At 40.2% G+C, this 24,684-nt stretch overlaps 1 protein-coding gene across 28 annotated transcripts in view; it reads right to left on the reverse strand.

Moving 5' to 3' along the window:
* LOC311256296 (uncharacterized protein) overlaps positions 1–24,684 on the reverse strand; it is a 137,050-nt gene that overhangs the window by 54,504 nt on the left and 57,862 nt on the right. For 25 of the 28 annotated variants that reach the window (XM_084351202.1, XM_084351200.1, XM_084351199.1 and 22 more), the window contains 3 exons: positions 5,080–5,154; positions 3,974–4,025; positions 2,895–3,039 (listed from right to left, as the gene is read on the reverse strand). In XM_084351202.1, coding sequence (XP_084207328.1) covers positions 2,895–3,039; positions 3,974–4,025; positions 5,080–5,154 — 272 coding nt within the window. The remainder of the gene's footprint in view (positions 1–2,894; positions 3,040–3,973; positions 4,026–5,079; positions 5,155–24,684) is intronic. The other 3 variants (XM_084351204.1, XM_084351203.1, XM_084351220.1) reach the window with 2 other exon arrangements.

Genomic DNA, 24,684 nt, shown 5'->3' on the forward strand with positions numbered 1-24,684 from the left:
TGCCACTGAACAGAACAGTTTGCATCTGTACTACATACATTTCATAAGAAACAATAAAAAATTGCATGGAAACCTCCACTTAGCGTATGATGGTGAGTGAGTGGCCGCCATTTACTGAAATGATGAAAAACTGCTACTCCAGAGATCTTTTCAAGCAGTACCACATTGGGAAAAACATGATATCTAACTTTATAACCACTGCACAGACTCATTTTTCACAGTATTGATACATCAGTGCTTGCTGCATTTTTCTTTGACAGTGAGTTGACACACATAGCCCCACCTCCTCCAGAAGTGAATTAACTTTGATGCTGTTGTTCCTAACACACAGCACACAAGCCTTGTTATATTGCTCTTTTATTAAAAATCTAAACTTTTATGCCCGCAATGTGATATCAATGTTTCCCAACGGTATCAAACATGGTAACAATTATCAATATTTATCAAGGTATTGTAGCGAAGTTAAAAATAACAGTATCATGACAACACTACCTTGCAAATCTCTACAGATAGATATCTGCATATAAATGCAGAATTTGTAGAAAAGCGACAAGATTTTGGTATTGGAAGCATTCTGGTTTTTGTTTTTGTCCGTTTTCAATCCAAGTCCAGTAGTGTCCAATCACATTTGGGCTGGCTTTGTTTAGCTATAAACAGTTAATGCAGAGAGCAAAAGAGGCGGAATGCATTGACCAAAATGAAATCTCGGAAGCCTTCCACTGTTGTCTGATGACAATTTGGCTTTTTTAAATTTACGTGTATTCTTATGCTGATAAATTAAGAGTCGTCTTTCAACTCCAACCTCGCAGTGAGCAAAAAGTGGTCTAGATCACGTCTTTTAGACGTCATTTATGGACATCCAAGACATCTAAAAGACGTCCTCTGGGGAGCCAGAAAGTTTTTTATACTTCTTTTCTGGACGTTGTATAGACGTTTATATGTCGTTTGTCAACTAATTCTGGCTGTCCGTGGACGTCGTCCAGATCATAGCCAGTATGAACGTCTATTCTCAACTAGTTCTGGATGTCAGTGGATGTCTAGATTATGGCCTGACTGGACGTCTTTTCTCAACGTCATTTATCGACTAATTCTGGCTGTCAATGGACGTCCAGATCATGGCCTGGCCCGACGGACATGACATCAACCTGTTTTGGACGTCCACAGACGTTGCCTGCTCAGTGGGTTCATTCTCCCACCCCAAATTGCTAATATACTGTAAACACCGACTGGTGAATGAAGGAGAAAGTCTTGGACCTTTATTCGGCTCTACCGGAAGCGTCAAAACATTAGCCGTAGCCCCCAGCTACATCTTTGTCAGAAAATAGCTGATGTGTTCTGAGACTGTCACTGCCCAAAACCAACAGAACCTCTGAGGACATCTTTTAGGACCTAAAAATCTTTTATGATTTGTTCATTGGTTCCTTACCACAGAAGTGAGAGTCACAGAAGAGAATCATCTCATGTGTATAACTGCTACAATTCAGTGTGTAAAAATTGTAGTGAAACAACACATAACATATATATATATATACAGTATATATATATATATATATATTACCCCTACTAACTCGTAGATGCCTCTGCAGTCTGTCAAATGTTTATCACATATTTACAAGCCTATATGGTGCATGTAGATCTCAAAAATACACAAGTTTTTCAGTAAGTAGAACAGCCACGAGTGGCCAAAGTCTGTACAGGGTGTCTTTAATCTGAAATAGACTGAAATTAAGTTTCTGAGTTCTGGAAACAATCTACAGTCAGCAGCTCCTGGAGAGTTTTAGTATCAGAGTGGGTAAAAAGTGAATGAAAATAATGGGGGATCATTAAGATCAATGATGTCTGGAAGAGCGGTACTGCGACAGAGAAATAAGTATAGGTTCGCAGAGTAGCTAAAGCAGCACTGTGAATGTTCCAGTCAACAATATTGAGAGAATGCGACTGAGGTGACAACTCAGGCTCTGATTGAATGCCACAAACAGAGTCTGCCCAGAGGCTTAGCAACAGGTGACACACACACACCATCAATCAATACAGTCAGTGATTCAAATTGGTCAGTGTTGTCTCTCAAGGGAAGGTGGCAAGCTGCATTTTTTTCTTTGAATAAAAAAATGAAACCCCAGTCATCAATCATCAGAATCCTGGATTCGTTTTGCCTGTCAATATGAGTAAGTGCCTGTTTGTTATACAGAACATGCTTGTCTGTTGACTCCACTGCTTGTGCAGACTACATACCTCCCTACCTACCAGACTGTGAGGTACAGTTCTTTTCTTTCTGTGCAATATTTGTGTACTTGAATGCATACAGATCGAAGCATTTTTGATGATCTTTCCTTGCAGGTCCAATGTGCAGGATTTAAAGGTATCTAGTAGTGTGGTTGCAGATGGCAATCAACTAAATACCTCCTGCCTCACCCTGCGTGGAAAAAAAGCAAGGAAATGCAAAAACCAGCATTTGGTTTGTCCATTCTGGGCTACTGTTGAAACATGGCAGTGCAACATGGCGGACTCCATGGAAGACAACCAGCTCCTTATGTAGATATAAAATGCTCATTCTAAGGTAAAACAAACACAACAACTCTTACTGTAGTTTCAAGTGATTATACACTAATGAAAACGTAAAATTGCATTCCATGATCCCCTAAATCCCCTTAAATCCTACACACTGAACTGGACGTTTAATAGCAAGCAAGCTAGCATAGTCTAGGTCAGATTGCACCAGCAAAACCACATTCAATAATAATAACAAACTGTCTTTGTGATGGAAATATGTCAAATGTGATCCTTAAAAACACTGTTCTACTCAAAATATACTACTAGGAATGGGCACATGAAGCATGATGAGTCAGAGTGTGAGGCCTGCTGGAAAACCCTGGGCCTAGCAGTTAGCACTATACCTGACTCTGGAGCTCCTGGGCCTGATGAGTGTGGCTCTGAAGCTGCTTTTGGCATTGCTGCATGCGACTAGGTTCCTCCTGAGATCCAGACGGCTCTCCTGCAGCTCAGGCAGCGACTGAAAGATCCTTGCTCCTGGATGTCCAGCTATTGAACCACAAAAGGAGGCAGGGCAGCGAGAGGAGAAAAATCAATCCAGTACACAGAGCCTATCCTCTCTGCGCAGCCAGGCTGCTCACTCTGTAGCTGAGGCTAAGATGCAAAAAATGGTTCCTCATCCTCCTGAGCAGATACCCAGAAATAGAGCCAGTCCGATACCTGTCCCGTCAAGGCCAGGCCTAATATCTGCCTTCATCTGCTGATTCTGTGTCAGGAGGACTGCACAAGATAAAAACTGAATTTTCTTGAGACTTAATTCAATACTCAAACAAATGAAATATTGAAATAACAAACAATACACTGATTGATGGCTAAGATGCAGTCTTTATTCTAAAAGATATTTGATCAGTAACTATGTAGACGGAACATTCAACAAGGAACAGATTAAAATGTATATTTTTCAATGATCAGCAAGACTTTTAAATTCAGATAGAATAATGTTATAGAGTTAATGTTATTGAAAATAATTACAAATAAATCTCTTTACAAAATCTTCATTATAACTTCCAGAACAGGTTTTCAATGAATTAGAAATAAAAAACTAAAAATGACAAATTTACTATTCAAAGACAACACAAGAGTGTTACATTATGCGATAAACAATACTCTGGAAGTTCAATTATAATGTTTTACAGAAAAATACAAGCGATGCTGAAGAAGTGCAGCTACAGAATACACAGCTATGACGGTATGGTATCTAACAAATGACTGGATAAGCTCTTCTTGTAAAACAGTCGCCTGCACAGTAAGTGCGCCAACAATAATAAACAGGCCACTAATTAATACCATCTCGCTGTGCTAAATCACAAGAGGGGAAGGGATGGAGGGGGAGAGAGAGAGAGCCAAAGACAGTGAGAGAGAGAGGAAGAGGAGGGAGCTTGGGAGAAAGGAAGAGAGGACAGTAAGAGGAAGACAAACAGACCTAGCTGCTGGTTCACTTGGATGGAGGCTTTAGTCCAGTGTGCCTGATGCAGCTGCAGTGTCGTTGTTGCAGAAGGAATCATAACCAGGCAAGATGGAGACCCAGGCAGGAACCAGAGCAAACAATTATTTAACCATCTGCATACGAGCTGGCAAATACTCCATGAAATCAACAAAAACCAAGAATAAAAAAGGCTTATTTCCATCCGAGCCCTGTTCAAAGCACTGTCATCTCCGTGTCCATTTTTTCTTCTCGGAATAAGTCAAACAAAAGAGCCTCGCGGTTATTCCCAAATTAAAAATACAGATTATGCAGAAATCCATTTCACGGAATCGCTTAAAACGTGTCTCATCCGTTAGCACTCTCTTTCTGTATGCGATCCACACCGATAACCCTGGTCTTGCTTTCTTTCCCTCACAATCGCTCCCTCTCTCTCTATTCTCCCCTCCTAAACTGATCAATACTTCATTTAAATCATGACATTAGCACACTACTAGTGGAAAAAGAGGGCGAGAACAAATACAAATGAGCTTCTTATGTTAGGTTACGTAGATACTGATGTTTAATGCCCAAGGACTGTGAGATTTCTTCAAAATATAATGTGAAAAACAAAGACAGAAATATATGCAAGTGTGCGGGGGCTGTACTGCTGTTTGGATTTGAGCTCCTGAGCCTCACACTGATCAATACACATTTAAATCCAGGCTGAAGAGGGCTATCACAATATCTCGTCTCATCAGAAAAAGGCAAACATGCTATCCCAATTATCATCTCAAATGACTAGTGTCGAGAGGACACAAGTTGGATGCTGATAGAGGCATATTTCATATTTATTCAGCAGAATTTTTACATTAGCACCTGAGCATAATTGCCTAATATATATGCACACTCACACTTTTATCTATTCACATAATTCACAATGAGCGCAATCAATAGTGCCCTCTCCATACCCGGCTCCATGCTCATAAAGTGCGTCTGCATTAGATCATATAATAAGCCGTTCAGAAAACCCCAAAAGAGACCGGCTAATTTCCTGGCGCTCATTGAAATTGCGAGCGAGAGTAACTGGCTAATCTTCCTGTTCGTCATTAAACCCGGATATTTACCTGAGCAGCCTGAGAGTCACGGGCCTGGTGAGAGAGCAACGCATCTCTTTGGAGTCTCTGGATGGTCTCATCCCGCTGAGATAACAGAGGAGAAGCCGATCAGGTCAGGTTTTCTCCATTCCGAACATGGGTGAACAGAGGCGAGGAAAGGAGAAAAGAGAGAAGAGAGAGGGGCAGACCGTAAGCCCAACACTAGGCGGGAAGTGGTGGAAATAGAGCCAAAGTCGATCACTCGGGGGAACATGCACTTACATATAGTCTGGCGCCAATGTCGACCAATGAGCAATTAGGCAGACAAGACTAAAGTTATTGATCGGGGGTTCAGGCTCTTTTCTCAGGGCTAACTAGCCTGCCTGAGGTTGTGTGATGGCTGCTACAGCTGTGGACTGCAAGACAGGGAAAGGCAGTACAAGAGGAAGTGGGAGGAAGGGCAGGGTAGGTCTTTCTCTCCTCAGGCCTTTAGCTCTTGATTTGGGCACTGGAAATTATCATTTAGCCAGCTATTGATTGCCACAGGCTTAATAAGCCTTCATATCAAGCAGTCAGTCACAGAAAGAAAGGCACTTTCTCATAACAATGAGACTTGACAAAGCATCAATGACAGTAGCCATGACTGTTTTGTTTCCAATCTACAGTATAATCAGAGAAATTAATGTCAAGGAACAACTTGGAACAAGTTTAAATTAAGCTTCAAATTTGAATAGTAAAGGTTATTACAAGCTGCCTTTTATAGATTTAGACTGACATTACAATGCTACAATTTGACCATTTTAGAGCGACACAATGCAAATGCTTTTGCAAATCTAAAAATATGCTTACTCACTGAAACTATTCTCTAACTAAACCTTGCTAGGTGACAGCACACACAATCTCAGCAGCGCTGCTCTTATAGTTAAGTTTTTCAAGCACTTGTGTAAATTTGTACAAAACCCATGTTTCAGTTAATAACCATACAAAGCAGTGTTATATGTTTAAACGCAATTGGCTTGCCTTTCTCTGGGGTTGAATTATCTACAGTACTTGATGCATCACATGCAAGTCAACCACAACAATGTTGATTTCAGTGTGAAGTAAACAACAACTTCTGGAAGTACCAAAATCTGCAGTTTCTTGAATGGCTACTTGAGGCTGGCTCCAAAAGCGAGTCAATCCCCATAGGACCCCAAGTTAAAATGTCCAATCTTACAGCAGAAATAAGAAATAAAAAAAGTTTTTTGTCTCTATGGCTAACTTTTCGTAGAGGGACCATGTACAATATTAAACATAAATGTTGCCATTTGATGCATTGTACCAGAATTAGCTTAGAGCTAATTTACATCTGCAGTCCCTTTGAGTGACAGCCAGCCGTGAGTTGTCTGATAGGCTTTGACTCAGCTAATTCGAGTATTGTATTGTATTTCAACAGTAATTACTGTTATAGAGTGTTTGGTCAGTGACCCATGTTTCTCCTCCCCCTGCTATTGCAGCAAAAGAGAAAAGACATTTTCTGGTATCCCTGCCCACATTATCCAATCAGGACAGAAAACACCATAAAGAGGTGGGCCTGTCTGCTTGGGGAACTTACCGCTAATGGCAGAACAGGGAAAGCTACCATTTCAAGCACTCCCGGTGACGGCTAGTATAGGCTAAGCGATGAAAAATACTTGAACCCTTTTTTATTTGACCAATTATAGCTAACTTGGTAGCTTCTAGCTCCCTGGACGTGTTTAAGTAACCAGGTTTCATAGGCCTGCCAAGCTCTTTGCCCTTTTTTTATTGGCCAGGAGTAGGGGTAGAGTTGGGCACTGCCAAGATGGCTACGGCCGGTACCACCCAGTTTGAGCCTCACACTGGCTCTAAAGAAACAGATGTGTCATGTCAAAGTGTCTCTGTCCACTATTTTTCATAGTCCAATGTTAAGCTGCTCAGTTGAGTCTGTCTCCTTTTCTGATGAAATTCCAGCACACTAGACAACACAAGGCACACTGCAGTAACCCACGTTTTGCTTTGAAAAGACCTGAGATACAATACATACTGTATGGTGCAGGGAATGAGAGAATGCATTTGATGTGAACAACAGTCATCAAATCCATCAACACAGAAAAACAAGAATCACAGAGTAGTATGTATAGAAAGAAATAACTCAACAGTTGTGCAAAAACAACAATCAGTCACACGTGGCTTACGTGACAAGTATACTATATCACCTTTAATTGATTATAAAAGAAGTGTCCTTTCACAGCATTCTGCACGTGGATGTGTCGTGTTGGTCAAACGCCTAGGGTTAGGGTTAGGTCTATCCAATTAAAAGAAATCTGCATCATTTGACCTTTAAGGAAGGTTTAACAGTGCAAAGTGAAAAAGAGATAGACATAGAATATTCCCAATTTCTTAAAAGCAAGAGGAAAAACAATGGTACAATAGGACTATTTGCATTATTTTGTATAGCCCTGTACATCCTCCCCTGCCAGACATTATTTTGAGTCAAAATCATCAAGCACTGCTTTTTAAGAATGTACCTTTTAGGAGATAAAAGAGAAAGACTTGCTGTTACAAAATATCACCAGCCCTTGATCATATTAACCGTTACTCTCTGTTTTCCATTGTCATTTTTGCAGATAGATAAAGTGACAGTGTTTATCATGAGGAGGACACAGAAAATGTTCTGTACATATATGAACAAAATGAGAAAAAGATTGTACAAGCACTGTATGCAAAGGCAGTGTTTTTGCTTAAGCTCTGGCTTGTGCCTTTATATGCAGCCCTTTCTTGTGTTTTGAAAATCAATTCTGATATTTCAAAAGAGTGGCATGATAATGAAAGGGCACATAAAAAAAAAACCCCTCCTCTAAGGCGATTGCTCATTCCTCACAGCTTCCATTGCTTCTGCATCAGAAGGACACCTTTAATATTTGGACTTTGCACGTCACTCTAGGCTAAATCCCTAGCAACCACCATAGCAACATACTCTGAGTTCAACGTGAAATGCATGGCAAGTTTCCTCCTGCCACCAGCCAGAGAAATATCAGAAGAAAGAGACAGACATTCTCGAAAGACCAAAATTACGACACATATCAATAATCATCCATGATTGTGTGTGTGAAATATGCCAAACAAATCACAGTACAAGCTATAAAACATATGCCTGAGACAACTAATGTGTAATGCAGGCAAAGCGCCATTTAGTATTCTGTTCACATATGGTAGAGATGCATAGCTACTACAGACTCTTTTTGATGTTTTCCTGCTGTGCTGCCTCTTTTTAATGATAAAACATATCTTGCCTTGTTTAATACATGGACATGTAGGAATGTAATATATGAATAAATATAAGCTTGTGCAAACATAAAGTAAGGTAATTAAGCTCTACATAGCTTAATATATTAAATGGAACAAGCTAACAAGCTGGAACATTTCTTATCTGCTACTATGTTCCTGTACTGCTAGAAACAAATAGATAAATAGATGCTTTCCATTTTAGTTCAGTGATATCTGTCTCTGGCCCTGATATTAACAATACCTTCATTGAATATTTCACAAAACATACTCTCATAAATTGTGTGTCAGTGTTTTGTTAAGGTTGTCTGGGACAGTTGTCCAATAACCCTACATTGCCAGATGGATTTATGTACATACTGTATGTCTGCAAGTATCATCAGTTCCTCAGGTACCACATACGATGCTTATGCGCAGTGGAAACCAGCAGTTACAGGTTATCAGTTGATACTGATGTCCTGTACAACTGTAATGATCAATTTAGAATGATTCCCACAGAAACCTGGGTACTTCCACATCTGTTTTTTCAGTCTGCAGGGTGAATTCAAAAGAACTTTGTGAAGCTTAATGCTGGTGGTCTTTTGTAAACACCACATGGGACAAGCCCCCCTGCCTGAAAAAGACTTGGAGATTGGGTCAGGTTGACTCCGTTTGGTACCGTACATTTGCTCAATTTGGGTTTGCAGCTGTCAGCTTGATGTCCAACTTCTTTGACCACTCTTGAAGCATTACCCATGTTTGCACTGCCCATTGTTCCAAAAATAAAATGTGTAAGTTTAGCTGAGAATTGCTGCTTCCATTTATCACCATCTTGCGAGTTTATCAGAACGGACTTACACAAACATTGCTGCATGAAACAAAGGGGACAGCTTACTTACAATGCTAGCAACAAATAGCAATCAGGACAATCAGGAAGTGGAATATACCGCAGGAGTGGTCTGAGATGTTTGCATGGACATTGGACATTGGAGTTCATTGTGACTGGTGTGAATTCAAATTCATTTTACAGTATCTATCATTCTTGGAGCCACTAGTCAATCCCACAGGGTTGGTGAGTGTTTGATTGTGTTTTTGTGTGTTATATTCCTCTACAAAGAAGGTATCCCTTTAAAACACTGAGAAAAGATAAACCCAGCACCACCCATGAGTATTTATTGCCAGTCAGGGCAAAAAATACACTCACTAAGGTGCTCTGAGTAGCTATTAAACAAGTGTGGAGGTGACCTCTGGTTTTAAGTGGCTGTATCTCTGACAGCCAAAGCTGCAAAGGCCATCCTAAATGGATTTCCTAAAGTTTCTTTCAGGAAAATAAAAATGGAAAGTAATTCCAAGGCAAGGCTCCACGAGAGAAAGCTGTGTTTCGGTCATACATTGGGCTGCTTGAGTGCTTCCAAAGGCTATTTCTCTATGGAGGACCTGACTGTTGTTCATGTTTCAAAAGTAAGCCTTAGCCAAAGAAAATTAGGGAACATATTTGCAAAAAATATTTTATAGCTTTGACTGCATTCATGCATTCAAGGTTGCTGGAGTGTTTTATTCTGTACTTGAAAGTGTGGGTGTGTGTGAGTATCCATATGGTATTTGTATGGCTAATTCAGTCAATCATTTTTCTCATTGTGCCACATTTCATCTTAAAAAACAAATGTTCAGTCAATTAAGCAACACTTCCACCAGAAATGCTTGTTTGTTTAACAAAACAATAAATTAAGTTATCACTTGAAATTATGTTTCACCATATGGATGAGAATAAGGCATTTCTTGAGTACAGTAATGCTGTAAATATTCCTGCACTACCCACAGCACTTGGAATACAGTACACATAAAATGTACATGTTGTGTATTAATGTTGAAAAAAATTAAATCCATGTTTTTCACATATAAATTAAAATACTACACTGTCAGGTTCGTGGTCTATTGTTCAAACATGAGCATAATTAGTGTTGCCCTCAGCTGGTAGCAGCTGCACTCTGAAGATGGCTAGCTGTTAAATTAATATTGCCACTCTATCCACAATACTATATAATATATAATAGCCACACTATTATGAGTTAAAGGGATGGAAAAGCCGTGTACATTTAAATAAAACTCTGAAAACACCCTTTTCCTGACCCTTCTGCCTTTGAAGCGACAGGGGCTTTGTGCTGCAAAAGCCGAGGAAGGCTCAACAGCAGGGCCTGAATCAGCTACATTGCATCCGACCTTAAATGCAATTAATGAACCTCACAAAGGAGGACTATGCTGACAGGATTATTTTCAACAACAATGCAGCACCCGCGGCCAATTACAGACACACACACATGCTATTCATGCAAGCGCTAACCCTCTTTAATTCAAGCACAAAACAGCTTTCTAAAGAACACTATTAGCACTAGCATGGTTGAGTGTCCACTGAAGGGACTACTGCGACATTCATTCCAGTGACTATGACTTTTACATTTCATTAAGATTCTTGTCTATCAACTTCTATACATTTTGTGCTATTACCATGTGCTAATCCACTTCCAGTGTCTCAGACTTTTTCTGTAACTCATCTCTGTCTGGTCTCACCTAAAAGTATCTGTTACAGACATATAGTGCAGCACCAGTAACTCAATCAGCTCCTGTGAACTTTGCAGAAGAAAAGGAAATGTTTGCCTTCCTCCAACATTTCATGTCGAGCCCCTGACAAGGATCACAAACTGTCTACAGGCAAATGAGAGCTGTCTGGTACTTCTCGGGGCAATGCTAAATCAAATTAGTGAAAGCAATGTTAATTTCAAGCAGCATTTCATTAAAAGGAAAAGATAATCAGCAACAAAGACTGCATGTCCTTCTGACTAATCTAATAATGCTTCGTTTGTTTGGTTTAATCACATTTAACGATTAAGAAGCAGAGAGGAGCCTAAGTCATGTAGACAGAGGGATCTCATAATCTGCCTGTCATGGCCACCATCTGATTTCCTGCCATTCGTCACAGTATGGATGGAGGTACGGGCGGGTGGTGTATCAACCCTCAGATGACGTCTTGAAAGGTGCACTAGCCCCAGGATGGGACTGCTCATCTTCAAAAGAAAGTAGAAGAGGGGGTTCAGATATCAGCTTTCCTTAAAGAGTTGCAGTACTGTAACACGGGCCACTGACAGACATGGCTATTACCTCTGAATTCTGGGGCCTGGATGCTAAAAGAATAATCTTCCTAGAGTTTGGGGCAGAGTCAGAGATCAGGGTACATCTGTATAAAGTTAAGTTGTTGTTGTTTCCCATCTTGACTGACCCACAACAAATATTAACAACATTTACCATATTTAGTAATGCTCTCTGCTAAAACAAGCCTGCAATTAACATGACCTCTGTAAAACTTAGTTTTTGTTGACACTGTGTCAGAGAGTTGTTGAATCAAGGGCAGTGTCTACAGTGAAGTTGGGTTGGAAAACATTATATTAAGCAAATTTTTGTTAAGTTAACTTCAAGATATAACATGTAACAGTTCTGCATTGAAATGTGTATATTTTTTATTGACTGACGATATCCCAAATGGTTCAAACAATGTTCCAACCCCGAGAGACAAGCTAATGGTGCATTATTTGGTCGCTTGCTGCTACAGCTTCTGGGAAAAAAAATCTGATATGTCTGAGAGAGAGGAGAGAGGTGCAGATTGTAACCAACTGTATAACTCTCACCATGGTGGACACTAAAATTGTAGCAGGTGCTCTATAGAGCCAGTGTTTGGTTTGTCTGCTCTGGGCTACTGTAGAAACACTGCGTACAATAAAGTGGACTATGTGGAGAAGGACCAGCTCTCTCTGTAGATATAAAAGGCTCATTCTAAGATAAAAACCACACTACGAGTCTTAGTTTCTGGTGATTATACACTAATGAATACTAATTGTGATGATAATTAATCCTAATTATTATTTCTATATTACATTTCTGCCAATAGATCCCCCAAAATCCTACAAACTGGACCTTTACCTCCTCTATGATGCAATCTCAACAAAAATCCAACATACAGTGAGTTTCTTTAATCTCAGGGGTTTTCTGTTGGATCACATTACATTGCACACAGGTTTCTGTTTTTGTGTCATCTATAACATTAATTTGGTTAAAACTAATTACAGAGAAAAGTACTAATGAGTATTTCTTGGATTATTTCTGCATAACAGTTGAAAAATATAGAATTGTTGACAGAATCTGCAATACACAAAGCACTGAATATTAGACTGTTTAGTTTTGTTTGAATCATTATGGAGGGATTCACATTCAGGATTTAATTATTTTTGGTACTATTTATTTAGCAAAGTTTGGTGGTTTTCTATATTTCACTGTATTTAGGAAATCCACCAGGCTAGCCATGTTTCATGTGGTGAGTTTGCTATTTGTGGAGTATTTTGCAGCATAACAGGAATAAATGGTGACTATCTACTTCTGCAACTGGGACTGTAAAAGGGATAGTTTGCTGAATAAGGAATAGGGAATGAAAACACTTATGCTGAATTTTAATCCTCCTCCTCCAGATCCTCCTCCCTCAGAAAAACATTAAAATAACTCATTCCTCATCAGTGGCTGCGATCACTTGAATGGAATCAATCAATTGTGTTCCGCTTGGCTTTGCTCTTCTTTGCTCTTCGTTTCCAAATCCAATCTCTTCCATGTCATCTCAGAGCACATTTATAAGGGCCCAGCCTCTTGATTATCTCCCTCCCTCGCCTCAACTCCCCCGCTGCTGCATGCTCCAATGTATTAAATTAAATGAGGTGTCTGTCCAGGTCACCCTCGCCCCAGCCTCCCACACCCCCCGCTCTCACTGCTGGTAATCAAGGGAGAGGACCCCTCCCTGCTGGTTTTGTGCCAGCCAGGCTGCATAAATTAGCATTAATGAGCACTGGAAAGACCTGCAGTAACAGGAGGGAGGGAAGGACTGAAAGGAGCAAAAAACAGAGAATGGGGGAGACTGCAGTTACAGCTTCAAACTGAACACCCACAAAAGGTTACATTTCTCTGTCGTCTTACCGTCTTTCTTTTTATACCTATCTTTCCATTCTGTAGCCTAGCTTCTGTCTTTCCACTAGCTCTCTCCCACAGACAGGCTCGACAAAGCTGTGAGGAGTAAAACAGTGGTGGCTTGGGTTCTGGCAATAAATGAATCATAGATGAGGTTGTGTGAACACTGTTAACATAATCCCATGGCTCAAGCTCAAAAATACTGCAGGGCGCTAACGTCTTTGTTGTTCATCAAATATTGATGCAAACATAATTATTTAAGCATACGTGCGCAGATGGTGAGAATATTTAGATACATTTCAGTGGCAGAGTCAGTTTTACTATTGGTTTTATGAAAGCAAATTTGATTCTGGTGGATCTCATTAGATTTAATTACCGAGGGAATACATACAATTATCTTGTCATAATACAGCATTGAACGTGTGACGTGTTATATCGACACTATTTGTGTGTATTCAGTTGACTGTGATTATGTATGAAAAACTGTCAAAGCAGCATGCTGATGTACAGCATAGTGTTACCGTTTGCTTCTCTGCCTTGTAATCATCCGTGATAGCTATGACAATTACAGGAAAAATCATCGCATCACTTCATTCTGCTGCTCCCCAACTTTAATTGCTTAATGCATCCTTTACTGCTGCACTGCTCCGCTCATCTCAGTTTCCCCCTCCATCTCATCATTCCTCCCTACCCCTCCTCCTTTTCCCATCTCCTCCACTGCCACCTCATTTACTACCAAGTTCTTCCTGGTAATTAAAGTTGAACTACATGTAGGCCTCTAGTCTGAGGGCAGCAAATTGGCACAATCAGCCAATAACTACCCAGCGTAGTGTTTTCTTTAAGTTTCACAAAGAAGCTAACTCTAACGAAATATCCCGTTAGCACCTGTGTGAGACTGGAGTCCCAAACACTATACCATGACCATGGGTGCAGCAGTGTACTTGATGTGGGTGTGTTGTGGATATTCTGAACAGTATGAAAGTTTTACTAATGTAATACCAGTGACAGCCACACCAAAGTTGCAAACAAATACGTTCCACATTCCAGAAAATCTGAGGACATGGCGAAACAGCTGAGCTGACAAAAAAAGGACTGTATACAAATACTATATGAATAATCACTACAATACACTAGTACAGTACTAAACTGTACCAACAGCATAAAAGAAATAGCACCAAGAAGGGTAAAACTGCTGTTGATTAATCTGCAACGGAGGATACTAATTTTACTATGAGGGACATCCTGAGCAGTGTTGGGATGTGCACAGTAATACATATTATACTGTATAACATGGCATGTAAGGTAACTAATTACTACTGATAAGTAATTGGCAAATAACATGATGTGAATTAACCAGCACTGTTCCAGAGTAGGTTTGCCATGGCAGTCAGTGTTCCTGGTGTTACACGGTCCAGCATACACCAATTACATTACTCGCCTGCCGTCCCCACCGTCATTTTGTATTTTTAAAATAACTACTGCGTCTGCACCATGCAGCAGTAGGGCCAGCGGCAGAGTAGCAGCACACATTAGCAGGAGTCAAATTTCACTTGTACATGATGAGAGTACTGAAAGTTGACTGACAAGGATTTGTTCTCAAAGGGAAAAGCGAAGAGCAAAAGAAAAAGCCCCTATTTGGCATTACTGTATGTCGGACATAAACCCAATGCTAACAGAGAAGCTGATAAAGTTAATGAGGGAAGAGAAGTTAGTTACCTTGGGGAAAAGTTGTAGGGCTACAGCCTACCACATGTATTTCTTCATTTAACAGCTCCTTTTTGTTCCATTACTCCTTCAGACTGGATAAAATTACTACCTGACAAATTCAAAATTGATCTGACGTCAACAATTGCTGAAATGTACAACTGCTTTGCTCTGTAGACACAGTTTTGATGAATGATAGCGGTGCTGACTAAACACACTGCATTTCCTGTTAGCTAACTAGCCTACTTCAAAATAAAAGTCAATGTGGGTTTCACCAGTTAAATGCTTTTACTGTGAAGCTACAGCAGTAGGAAATGTTCAGTTTGCATTAGCATTACATCAATACATCCATTTTTTATCCTTATGATTGTTGAAAACCATTGGTTTACAGGTACAGCAGATGTCAAAAACATTCATTTGCAGTCGTATTTAAAAAGAAGGTCATCAACACTGACAGAAAGCACTAGCGTCCATAGGGACATCTTCAAATTTGTTTTTGTGAAAACCTTCAAAGTCAAAAGGCTCTTAATTTACTATCATAAATGACAACGAATACTTGAAAATCTTAGAAGAAAATATTTGAAGAAGTTGGAGCCAGCAAATGTTCTACATTTTTGCTTGTGAAATAACTGAAGGGATTAATCAATAATGGAAATAGTTTGCGATTAATTTTCTCTCAATCAACTACTTGATTAATCGTGTCAGCTCTAATGTCATATGAGTCATTAATGGAGGACACCAAACATTGTGGAAGATACAGAAATAGGATGAATATCTAGACCGTAATTCTAGAAAACATTCAAACAATTAAACCCAGGTTGCATCTACATGGTGTACACACATCTGCAGTTAGCCATCATTCAGCTATACACCTCTCTTGACAGCGTCGGAAGAGGTTGCTCCGACGGCTCCAGGAGAGGCTATTATTAAGCAGCAGCACAGTGCCGGTGCTTGAGCAACCGAGCACAATAAAAATTCCTTTTCTTTAATTAACTTTTATAGCCAGCGAACAGGACACGCTGACACCTGTCTTGTGTAGTACCACCGATTATTTCTTCTTCCACATCTGCACATGTGGCATACATAGTGTGTGTGTGTGTGTGGTTGTTTCCCTGCGCTGAGACAGCAATGCAGCAAACATCACTAAATATGGGCTTTTCCCTTCATCGCTCGGGGTAAAAAAAATAACAGCAACAGTCTCAAATATCATAACATACTACAATAATCTATATAATCCGTACTAATACAGATTGATGTGTACTATCACTGTTCCGCCATGCATGAAGAAGTGAGCAAATAATAATGTAATAAATGTTGTTTTCAGACAAACTAATCAAATTTTTCTTTCCAAGTGCAGTTGTCAAAATTACACACACACACGCGTGCACACACACACACACAGACACACACACGGTTTGCCAAGGATGACACAAATTGGATCATCTAAAAATAGAAATGCATTTCAAAAGCACAGGCAAAGTTTAGTAGCAGCTAGAAAACTCTACAGGGATTTTAATTAGTGCTGCTCAGTCAACAGCACAGCAACCTACTTCTTTCTTACTAATAAATAAAGCCAGACTTCTTTTCATCATGAGCTAAAACACATAGCTGTTGCTGATAAGAACAACTACTCTTACTCTGCTGAGCTTCATCTCCTGCATCTTGTCTTGCATGGCATGATAAAAGAAATGTTGTAGGGTAGCGGAAATTAAATCTGTGACAGATTTCAAGACTGGGCCTGAAAGAAAAAAAATTCTACCCAATATTAGAAAAAAGTAGAGTGAACACCAACATGTGACATTGAAGTTCTCTTTCCAGTTAGTGAATTCAAAAGGAAGCCCCTTTGGGGAGAAAATGTAGGTAAGAGTCACTTGACAATTTGAATAATATTCTGATATTAGAATAATTTACTGACTATCAATTGTTCTTCCTAGTGACAAAAAGGATGATGTAATATGCCTTGTGTTTTGTACATTTTACTGATAAACACCACGTACAATGGGTTAGGTGAAGCTACATTGTACAATAATGTGTCAGTCATTGGAGTGACGTCTATGCTGCATGTTGAGATGTGTGACTAGAGCATACAGATACTATTGAATCACCCCAGCAGGAAAGTAAAGGATACGATGACAGAAAATAGAAAATAAGCGACAGTGGCCACAACTATTGACTGACTGTTTTAATTTCGGCAAGAAAGTTGAGTACTGTACAAAACGACTCAACAACATTGCAATGATTTCGCTGATTGTAAAAAATAGTGACATCACCTATAGGCTACTGAAGAGTTGTATATGAAGCTTAATGTCGGTGAGTCTGGCCGTCCCAATCTTGGCAGCGCCTGAGTCTGCCTCAGAGACATTACCAAGAACTGGACGTCGCCCCAAAATTTATGAAAAGACGAGAAGAAAACTGGTCAGGGAGGCTGCCAAGAGGCCTACAGCAACATTAAAAGAGCTGCAGGAATTTCTGGCAAGTACTGGCTGTGTAGTACATGTGACAACAATCTCCCGTATTCTTCATATGTCTGGGCTATGGGGTAGGGGTGCCAAGACGGAAGCCTTTTCTTACGAAGTAAAACATCCAAGCCCGGCTAAATTTTGCAAAAACACATTTGAAGTCTCCCAAAAGCATGTGGGAAAATGTGTTATGGTCTGAACTTTTTGGCCACAATTCCAAAAGGTATGTTTGGCGCAAAAACAACACTGCACATCACCAAAAGAACACCGTACCCACAGTGGTGGCAGCATCATGCTTTGGGGCTATTTTTCTTCAGCTGGAACTGGGGCCTTAGTCAAGGTGGAGGGAATTATGAACAGTTCCAAATACCAGTCAATGTTGGCACAAAACCTTCAGGCTTCTGCTAGAAAGCTGAAGATGAAGAGGAACTTCATCTTTAAACACGACAATGACCCAAAGCATACATCCAAATCAACAAAAGAATGGCTTCACCAGAAGAAGATTAACGTTTTGGAATGGCCCAGCCAGAGCCCAGAACTGAATCCGATCCCCCTAAAAGATTTCAGTTTGTTTTTCAATTGAGTTGTACAGGTTATAGGTCACATTAAACACATTAAATTTGTTTACATCACGTCATTTTAACAGGGGTGTGTAGACTTTTTATATCCGCTGTATAAGAACTGCTAGTTGGAAGACACAAGAAGTCACACACTAAATGATGAACCTTTAAAAGTAGAAGAAGAAGAAGAAGAAAAGAACGCTGTGTGCTTAACACTGTCATCATTCTGCTGTTAACCCCATCTTTCTTTGAGTTCATCCTTATTATTGTACTCCTATACAAAGAGTAGATTCTCGAAAGCCTGCAGTAAAATCTCTCACCTTACACACTTCTCAGCAACCTTGAAGTTACAGACAGCCACATAACACCAGAACCTGGGCGTTTATAGAATTCCACCTAACACACAATAAGAATAATGAGAAAACTATTTAACTGCGGTTGATGATTATAAGCATTCTGGGATGCCATTAAAAGTGTCCTTGTAATGCGGACTTCAGAAGTTCTGAGGGGGTGTGAGGAGGAGATGAGGCGAGGCCTTGATTGATAGCCAAGGATGAGTGATTAGACCTGTGAGCTGCAATAATATCCTCCTCTGTCAGGCATGCTGCAGGAGCCAACCACAGCATTATAAACATTTCACTGCATTCCAACATGCTTTACTGCCTTTAAAGGGATGAGATGTGCATTTAATACTAAAGCAAGATGCTGCCAAGGCTCATTACCACAGCCCTGTCCCAACGCATCACCACATTCATACACCCATCAACAAACACACACTTTAGATGGCCCATGTTATTAAATAGACTCATCTTAGCCAGTATATGATGGGCAAACAACCATGCACAAATACAGAAACATATATGTTACATTCTAGCCATTCAATGAACTGAATGTCACTTGACTAATATCAAGACCTTGGACAACAGGATCAACTATTCCTTGAGCTTCTCCTCTGCCCAGATAATCTATCCACCTGACTGGTGTGGCTTATAGATGAGTTTCTATATCCTGTCCATAAATACTTCTCGCTGCCGAGGTGAAAACATGGTCTACATTAAGGTGAGAATTTGGGTTTTGTTACAGTTACTACTTCGAAAAGATTTTAGAGTTTCTCAGTCATCCAGGTCATGGTAATTCTAAGTGCTCTATCGTAGGCAACTGGACATGTTTCAGTTTCTTGAAGGTGTTTCACCCCTCATCCAAGAGGCTTCTTCAGTTCTAACTAACTAACTACAGGGGAGTTGCAGGCTTTTCAACTCTGTGTGGGAATGTCCTTACAAAGTTGTTAGGGCCACTTGTGGGTCTTTGGCCCAACCGGCCATCGATGCACTCGCTACTAAGACTGACCAGACATTTGAGCCACTAACATCACTGCTTCCAAGCAATGTCCAGGAAAATGTCTCCAAGTTTGTTGAGAAGGCACAAGCATCACAGCACACTAAAGGAAGGGAACGCCAGACACAAAAATTTCAAACATTACAGGCACGTCAAAGCAACTCTCATAGAACAGAAGCTCTCACCTGGAGAATTAAAGACATCAACAACACAGCACATCCGGATATGGAGGAGTAGTGGGTGAAAAACTTGAATAACAGAGCACTCAGCCAACTGGAGAAGGATGTCCTTGCCAAAGGATTGAACTTTGCAGTAACTCCAAAACAGAAACTAGTAGTAGATCTCATCACAGCATCAGAGTCAGCCATCAGAAACAACAAGTTGGCAGACACAGAAGCAGAACAGGTACGGTTGAAGGTATCAGCTGCTCCTGTTGAGGCAAAAGCTTGATTATCTTCACAGGAACTGCTCCTAGCCACTGGTTCAGGTATGTGGACGACACCTGGGTCAAAATCAGAACAAGGGAAGTGGAGTGTCCCTAACAACTGTGAAACTCAGAGCTCATACGTGTCCTGCAACTCCCCCCCAGTTAGTTAGAACTGAAGAAGCTTCTTGGATGAGAGGCGAAATGTCTTCAAGAAACTGAAACACGTCCAGTTGCCTACGATACATGACTTAGAATTACTTCTTAAATAGAAATGCTACAGTATAGAGAAATTAAAGGGAAAATTATAACAAAGAAAATAGAAAAAATTTTAAAATGAGCATTAAAGGAGACCCTTTTGTTTGTTTTTCTTTTCTTAATCATATTATATAGATTCTTGTGCATACAAAAGGTCTAAAAATTAAAAAGTTCAAAGTCGGCACCAAGAGAAGACACTCCTCCTGAAGTGCCTGAAACGCCTCTTCAGTAGTCCCACCTTTACTTCTGTGACTTCTTGACATTACACTACTTTACATATTTGCATAAAATAATGCAAATAAGAAAATAAAGATTGATTTAGCACAGCTTAACTGCGTTAGTTGTGCTGGCTCATGCGTGTGTGGGCCGACCAATCAGAGCGCACTGGATGTCAAGTAGGGGGGCCTAAAACATTTCAGACAGAGGAGGAATACAGTGCTGCAGGACTGGACAGTATGAGAAAACTGATGCATTTATTGAGCATTAAAGTATGTAAACCCTTTTTAGTAGTAACCCAAAATGAAATTATGAACCTGAAAATGAGCATAATATGTGTCCTTTAAATCATGATATATGGCAATTATATATGGAAGTAGAACTGTGTTAAAATATGCACCTTATATTAATTTATGCCAATGAGAACAACCATGCAATATCTTGCAAATGCGCATTTGAAATGAGAATTAAAACTTTCTTTGGAGGGCCATATTCTGAGCTTTACGATCATATAACCGATATTATGTTGTGAAACACTGCGTGTTATTAAGAAAGCACATTCCCTTCACCTGCCAGCAGAAAACTAAAAATTGTGAATGTTGCATATTTACAGGGTAAACTTACCTGCTATTCACATTTATGGATCTGCAAGGTCTCACACTTGCACATACAGTTAGCACAGGTGTGTAGGCATACATACACGCATATAAACAACAATATGTCCTCCAGGTGCATTCACTCTCCTGATTTTCCATTTGAGGAATGCCATGTAATGAAAAAGTAATGATGCACAAATGAAAATTAAACAATTGAATAATTGAATATTTACTCTAGATGGAAGAGGAACATGTATTTTGCATACGAAATAAACATATACTGAGCCGATCACAGAACACGCCTTTACTGGAAATGAACACTCGTCCTTTGACAAATAAAAGCAAGTCTGTGTTTTCATCAAACAGGCTTTGTGAGAATACATTATGGGTGTTATTGAAGTTCCCAAGTCGGCACCTTCCTTTACAAATGTTTCATGGAGTTAGTTTGGTTGTATCATCACAAACTGTCCCTTCACACAAGCTGAGAACAATTATTTTTATCAGTTAAGAGTCTTGAGTTCAGCTGAACTGAACCTGGAGCAGCCAGGAGAAGTCGGTTATTGATAGCCACTGATTTGCCAGCTACATGTAATATTACAATCCTGTCAACAATTAGTAAGTACCATTAAAAGCATTCGTTATTACAAGACTTTTGGTAACATTATGGAGTCTAGCTACAAAAGCTTATTTTATAAATTCTGATTACTTAGTAGGGTTGCAGTGGTATACCAGTTTCAAGGTGGTATGTAAAATTGATGGTTATTGTACTGTGTACACTTGCTAATCTACTAAGGGTGCTCTGATTGATCAGCCACCAATTGTTATCGATCAGTATTTGTTTTAAATAGTTTGATCAGTGGTCTTTATAAAGACTGATCAGAAGAGCTGATTAAATAAACACGAGACAACTTCACATTACGCCCATAAAATGCAATACTGCAGGGCTCGAGGCTAACAGTGTCAAGTTGTCGCCCAGTCTGTGAAGACATAAAATGTGCTTGGGACACAGACTTTCGCTTAGGAAATGACAAACTGAACAGTAACTACTGATTGCTTCACTGACCTCAGTGGAGCATGTCTTCTCATGCTGGTACTATAGTTATATCTCTCCACATTGCCGTGTCAGTGGTAGTTACAGTCACTGGCTGGCTACCTAATGCAGATCTAAGAAAAATATAAAGATTCTGAAATTTTCTTGTGGTAGTAGTCCACATATCCCCTAGTCACAAACGCCTTACTGGCAGGATAATACGTTTGAGTGGTTAACTAAAAACTAAAACGCTTATTAACCTCTCTTTTCATTCCTTCAGGGTCATTTTACCTATAAAAAATAAATGTGTAATATCTACTATGATATTTTCTGAGCTGGTTATCCTACTTTGAAAACCTAATTTTGTTGCAACTCCATTACTTTGATTTCAATAGTCTTTAAGATAAAACCAGTAGTGAGATTCATAACAAAACACAGTGAGTATGTACAATCCACTGTACATAAGGAGATCAGCAGTCAGTGCTGGAGTTAAGCACCTGAAACAGTTGCCATTTACAGCAATAAGGAACTGTGTAATGAGAAAGTGTTGATCTAGTGGCTTTGCTCACTGGCTAACCTACCATCCCTGAATTACTTTGGATAAAGGGACTTGTGGCAAACAGACAACATGGAACCATCAGGATGAAAAACTAGAGCCCAAAAGGCAGAGGTTGGCACTGCTCCTGAACCCTGTGAATTGTTTGAGAGGTGTATGTAGAGGCAGGGAGAAAGAAAAGAGACAGAGCAGTGGCTGCAGTTAAATAGAGAGGAGGTAGAGGAGTGGAATGAAAGCAAGAGGGAGGGAAAATGGGTGAGGGATGGAGAAGAGAAATTAGGTTGTTATGTATATTGCTGGCAATTCAAACACACACATTCCATCTGAGATCCCATCAGCTGTCAAATTGGGAAAGCGATGGGGATGTGAGAGCGGCAAGAATCTCAACAAGGCCTGAACTTGGCGCACCACTGAGACCTAATCAAAACACAATCACGTTCACTGCCAGAACAGACGCACACAGGCCCGCACCCATACACTCATTCTCTCCACTCACATTCACACCCAGGCAAACGCCTAGTCACCCCCTCTCTTTTTCACACAAACACTGTTAAACAAATGTACACATAATCATGTACACACTCACCGAAAAACATTAACTTGCAGTCACACATGGCCAAACACATTCTGTCGCATGCAATCACACTTCGGCCTATTTCAAACTATCTACTGCTCCAAGGTGGAGAGATGATGTATAAAACTGCCCAGTTAAATACAGACTCTTATCACTCGCTATGACCCGTGACTTGAGTTTATCTCCATTATGCAGTGGCTCATTTCAAAAGCTTCACCTCTGTTGGAGGTTATTGGAATGGAAGACACAGACAGGAACAGTGGTTGCATACAGGGATCAGCTCAAATGCTTTTCCAACTGAGTTTAGCCTTCTTCCCTAATGCCCCGGCCCCCTGGACGGCCTATCTGCAGCCCTAGTCGAGCCCAGAGTCCACTCACTCAGGTGTGACGGCATCACGGCTGACCAGCTCCCAGGTCAGCATTCTCGACGTTAATCCACACAGATAGGCCAAATGCTGACCACTAGCAAATAATTGCTTGCGGTTGGCTCTGCCAAAGCCACTCTAATGTGGGAACAGGTGTCTGAATGTAAAAGAGTATTTTTCCCCCCCTTGTGATTTGTTCAGTTGTGCTAAACTAAGAGATTCTCCTTGGTAGATGTCACTGATAAGATTAGGTCTGTTATGGTTGGTGCAGTATTTGTGATAATGCTCCACCTTCAACGCAAATACTGAGTGTTTATTTTTTCCACCCTATCTAGGAGCAAAAGAATCTTACTGTGTGCCAAGTACACAAATATGTCGGCTTCATTGGGGAAGAAGTACTGACTTTGAAGCATTTTCCTATTTACTACCTTCCATTGAATTTGGCACCCTTTCCTGTGAGAACAAAGGAGGCGAGTTGCTGAAGCTCAGCTGTGTCAAGAGCCCTATCAAATACTCTTGACTTCAGGAGAGCAGACAATGGAGAAGCACAGTAAAGATAAACCGATGACATGATAGCGATGCACAACAAACTTGACTTTATAATACAGAAACTCTATAAATAAAACAGAATACAGTATGCCCTCAAAAAAGAAACTAAACAAATGCACCCTCTGCCTCTTCCTCTCGACATGATTTACATTGCTGTAGTTATACTGATAAGTGGATGTGTCAGATAGTGCAGAAAAGTCAACCCACTTAAAAACACAAACATCTTGTGGGAGGTTTGTATAGGGTGTTTGGAGTTTGGCACTATTGCAGATGGATTACATATCAATGAGACATAAGATAACAATGGAAATATTTCTCCGACCAAATCTTTGCCACTAAAAACAGGGTGAGAGCTACAGTACGAAGCACTGGTCTATTCATTACTATTGTGTCTGCTGGGCACACAAAGGTCGACTAAAAGTACAGGTTACTAATCAACATTACTGACAGGTCGTCAGTATGACATCAGGCCTCCAGAACAGGCAGTCTGCCAAGTTAAGTGAATGAGCTCTGTACATCCTTCTTGGCGAGAGTCACTCTGAAGGAAAGGATAAATGCTGGAATCACCCATAGGCTTTAGGGGGTCCTGCGGGGCCAAGGAGCACACTGGCAACACAAGGGAATGAGAGCAAAGAAGCGAGAATATTTTGTCCAGAAAAAAGAATAGTGAATCTTTAGCGCATACACACTTAGCTGTCCTTTTGAGAAGGATTATGGGTTTTAGGTGCTACAGTGGAGCTGCAG

Source organism: Pagrus pagrus (assembly GCF_965226575.1).
Source record: "Pagrus pagrus genome assembly, chromosome: 1".
NCBI lineage: Eukaryota > Metazoa > Chordata > Actinopteri > Spariformes > Sparidae > Pagrus > Pagrus pagrus.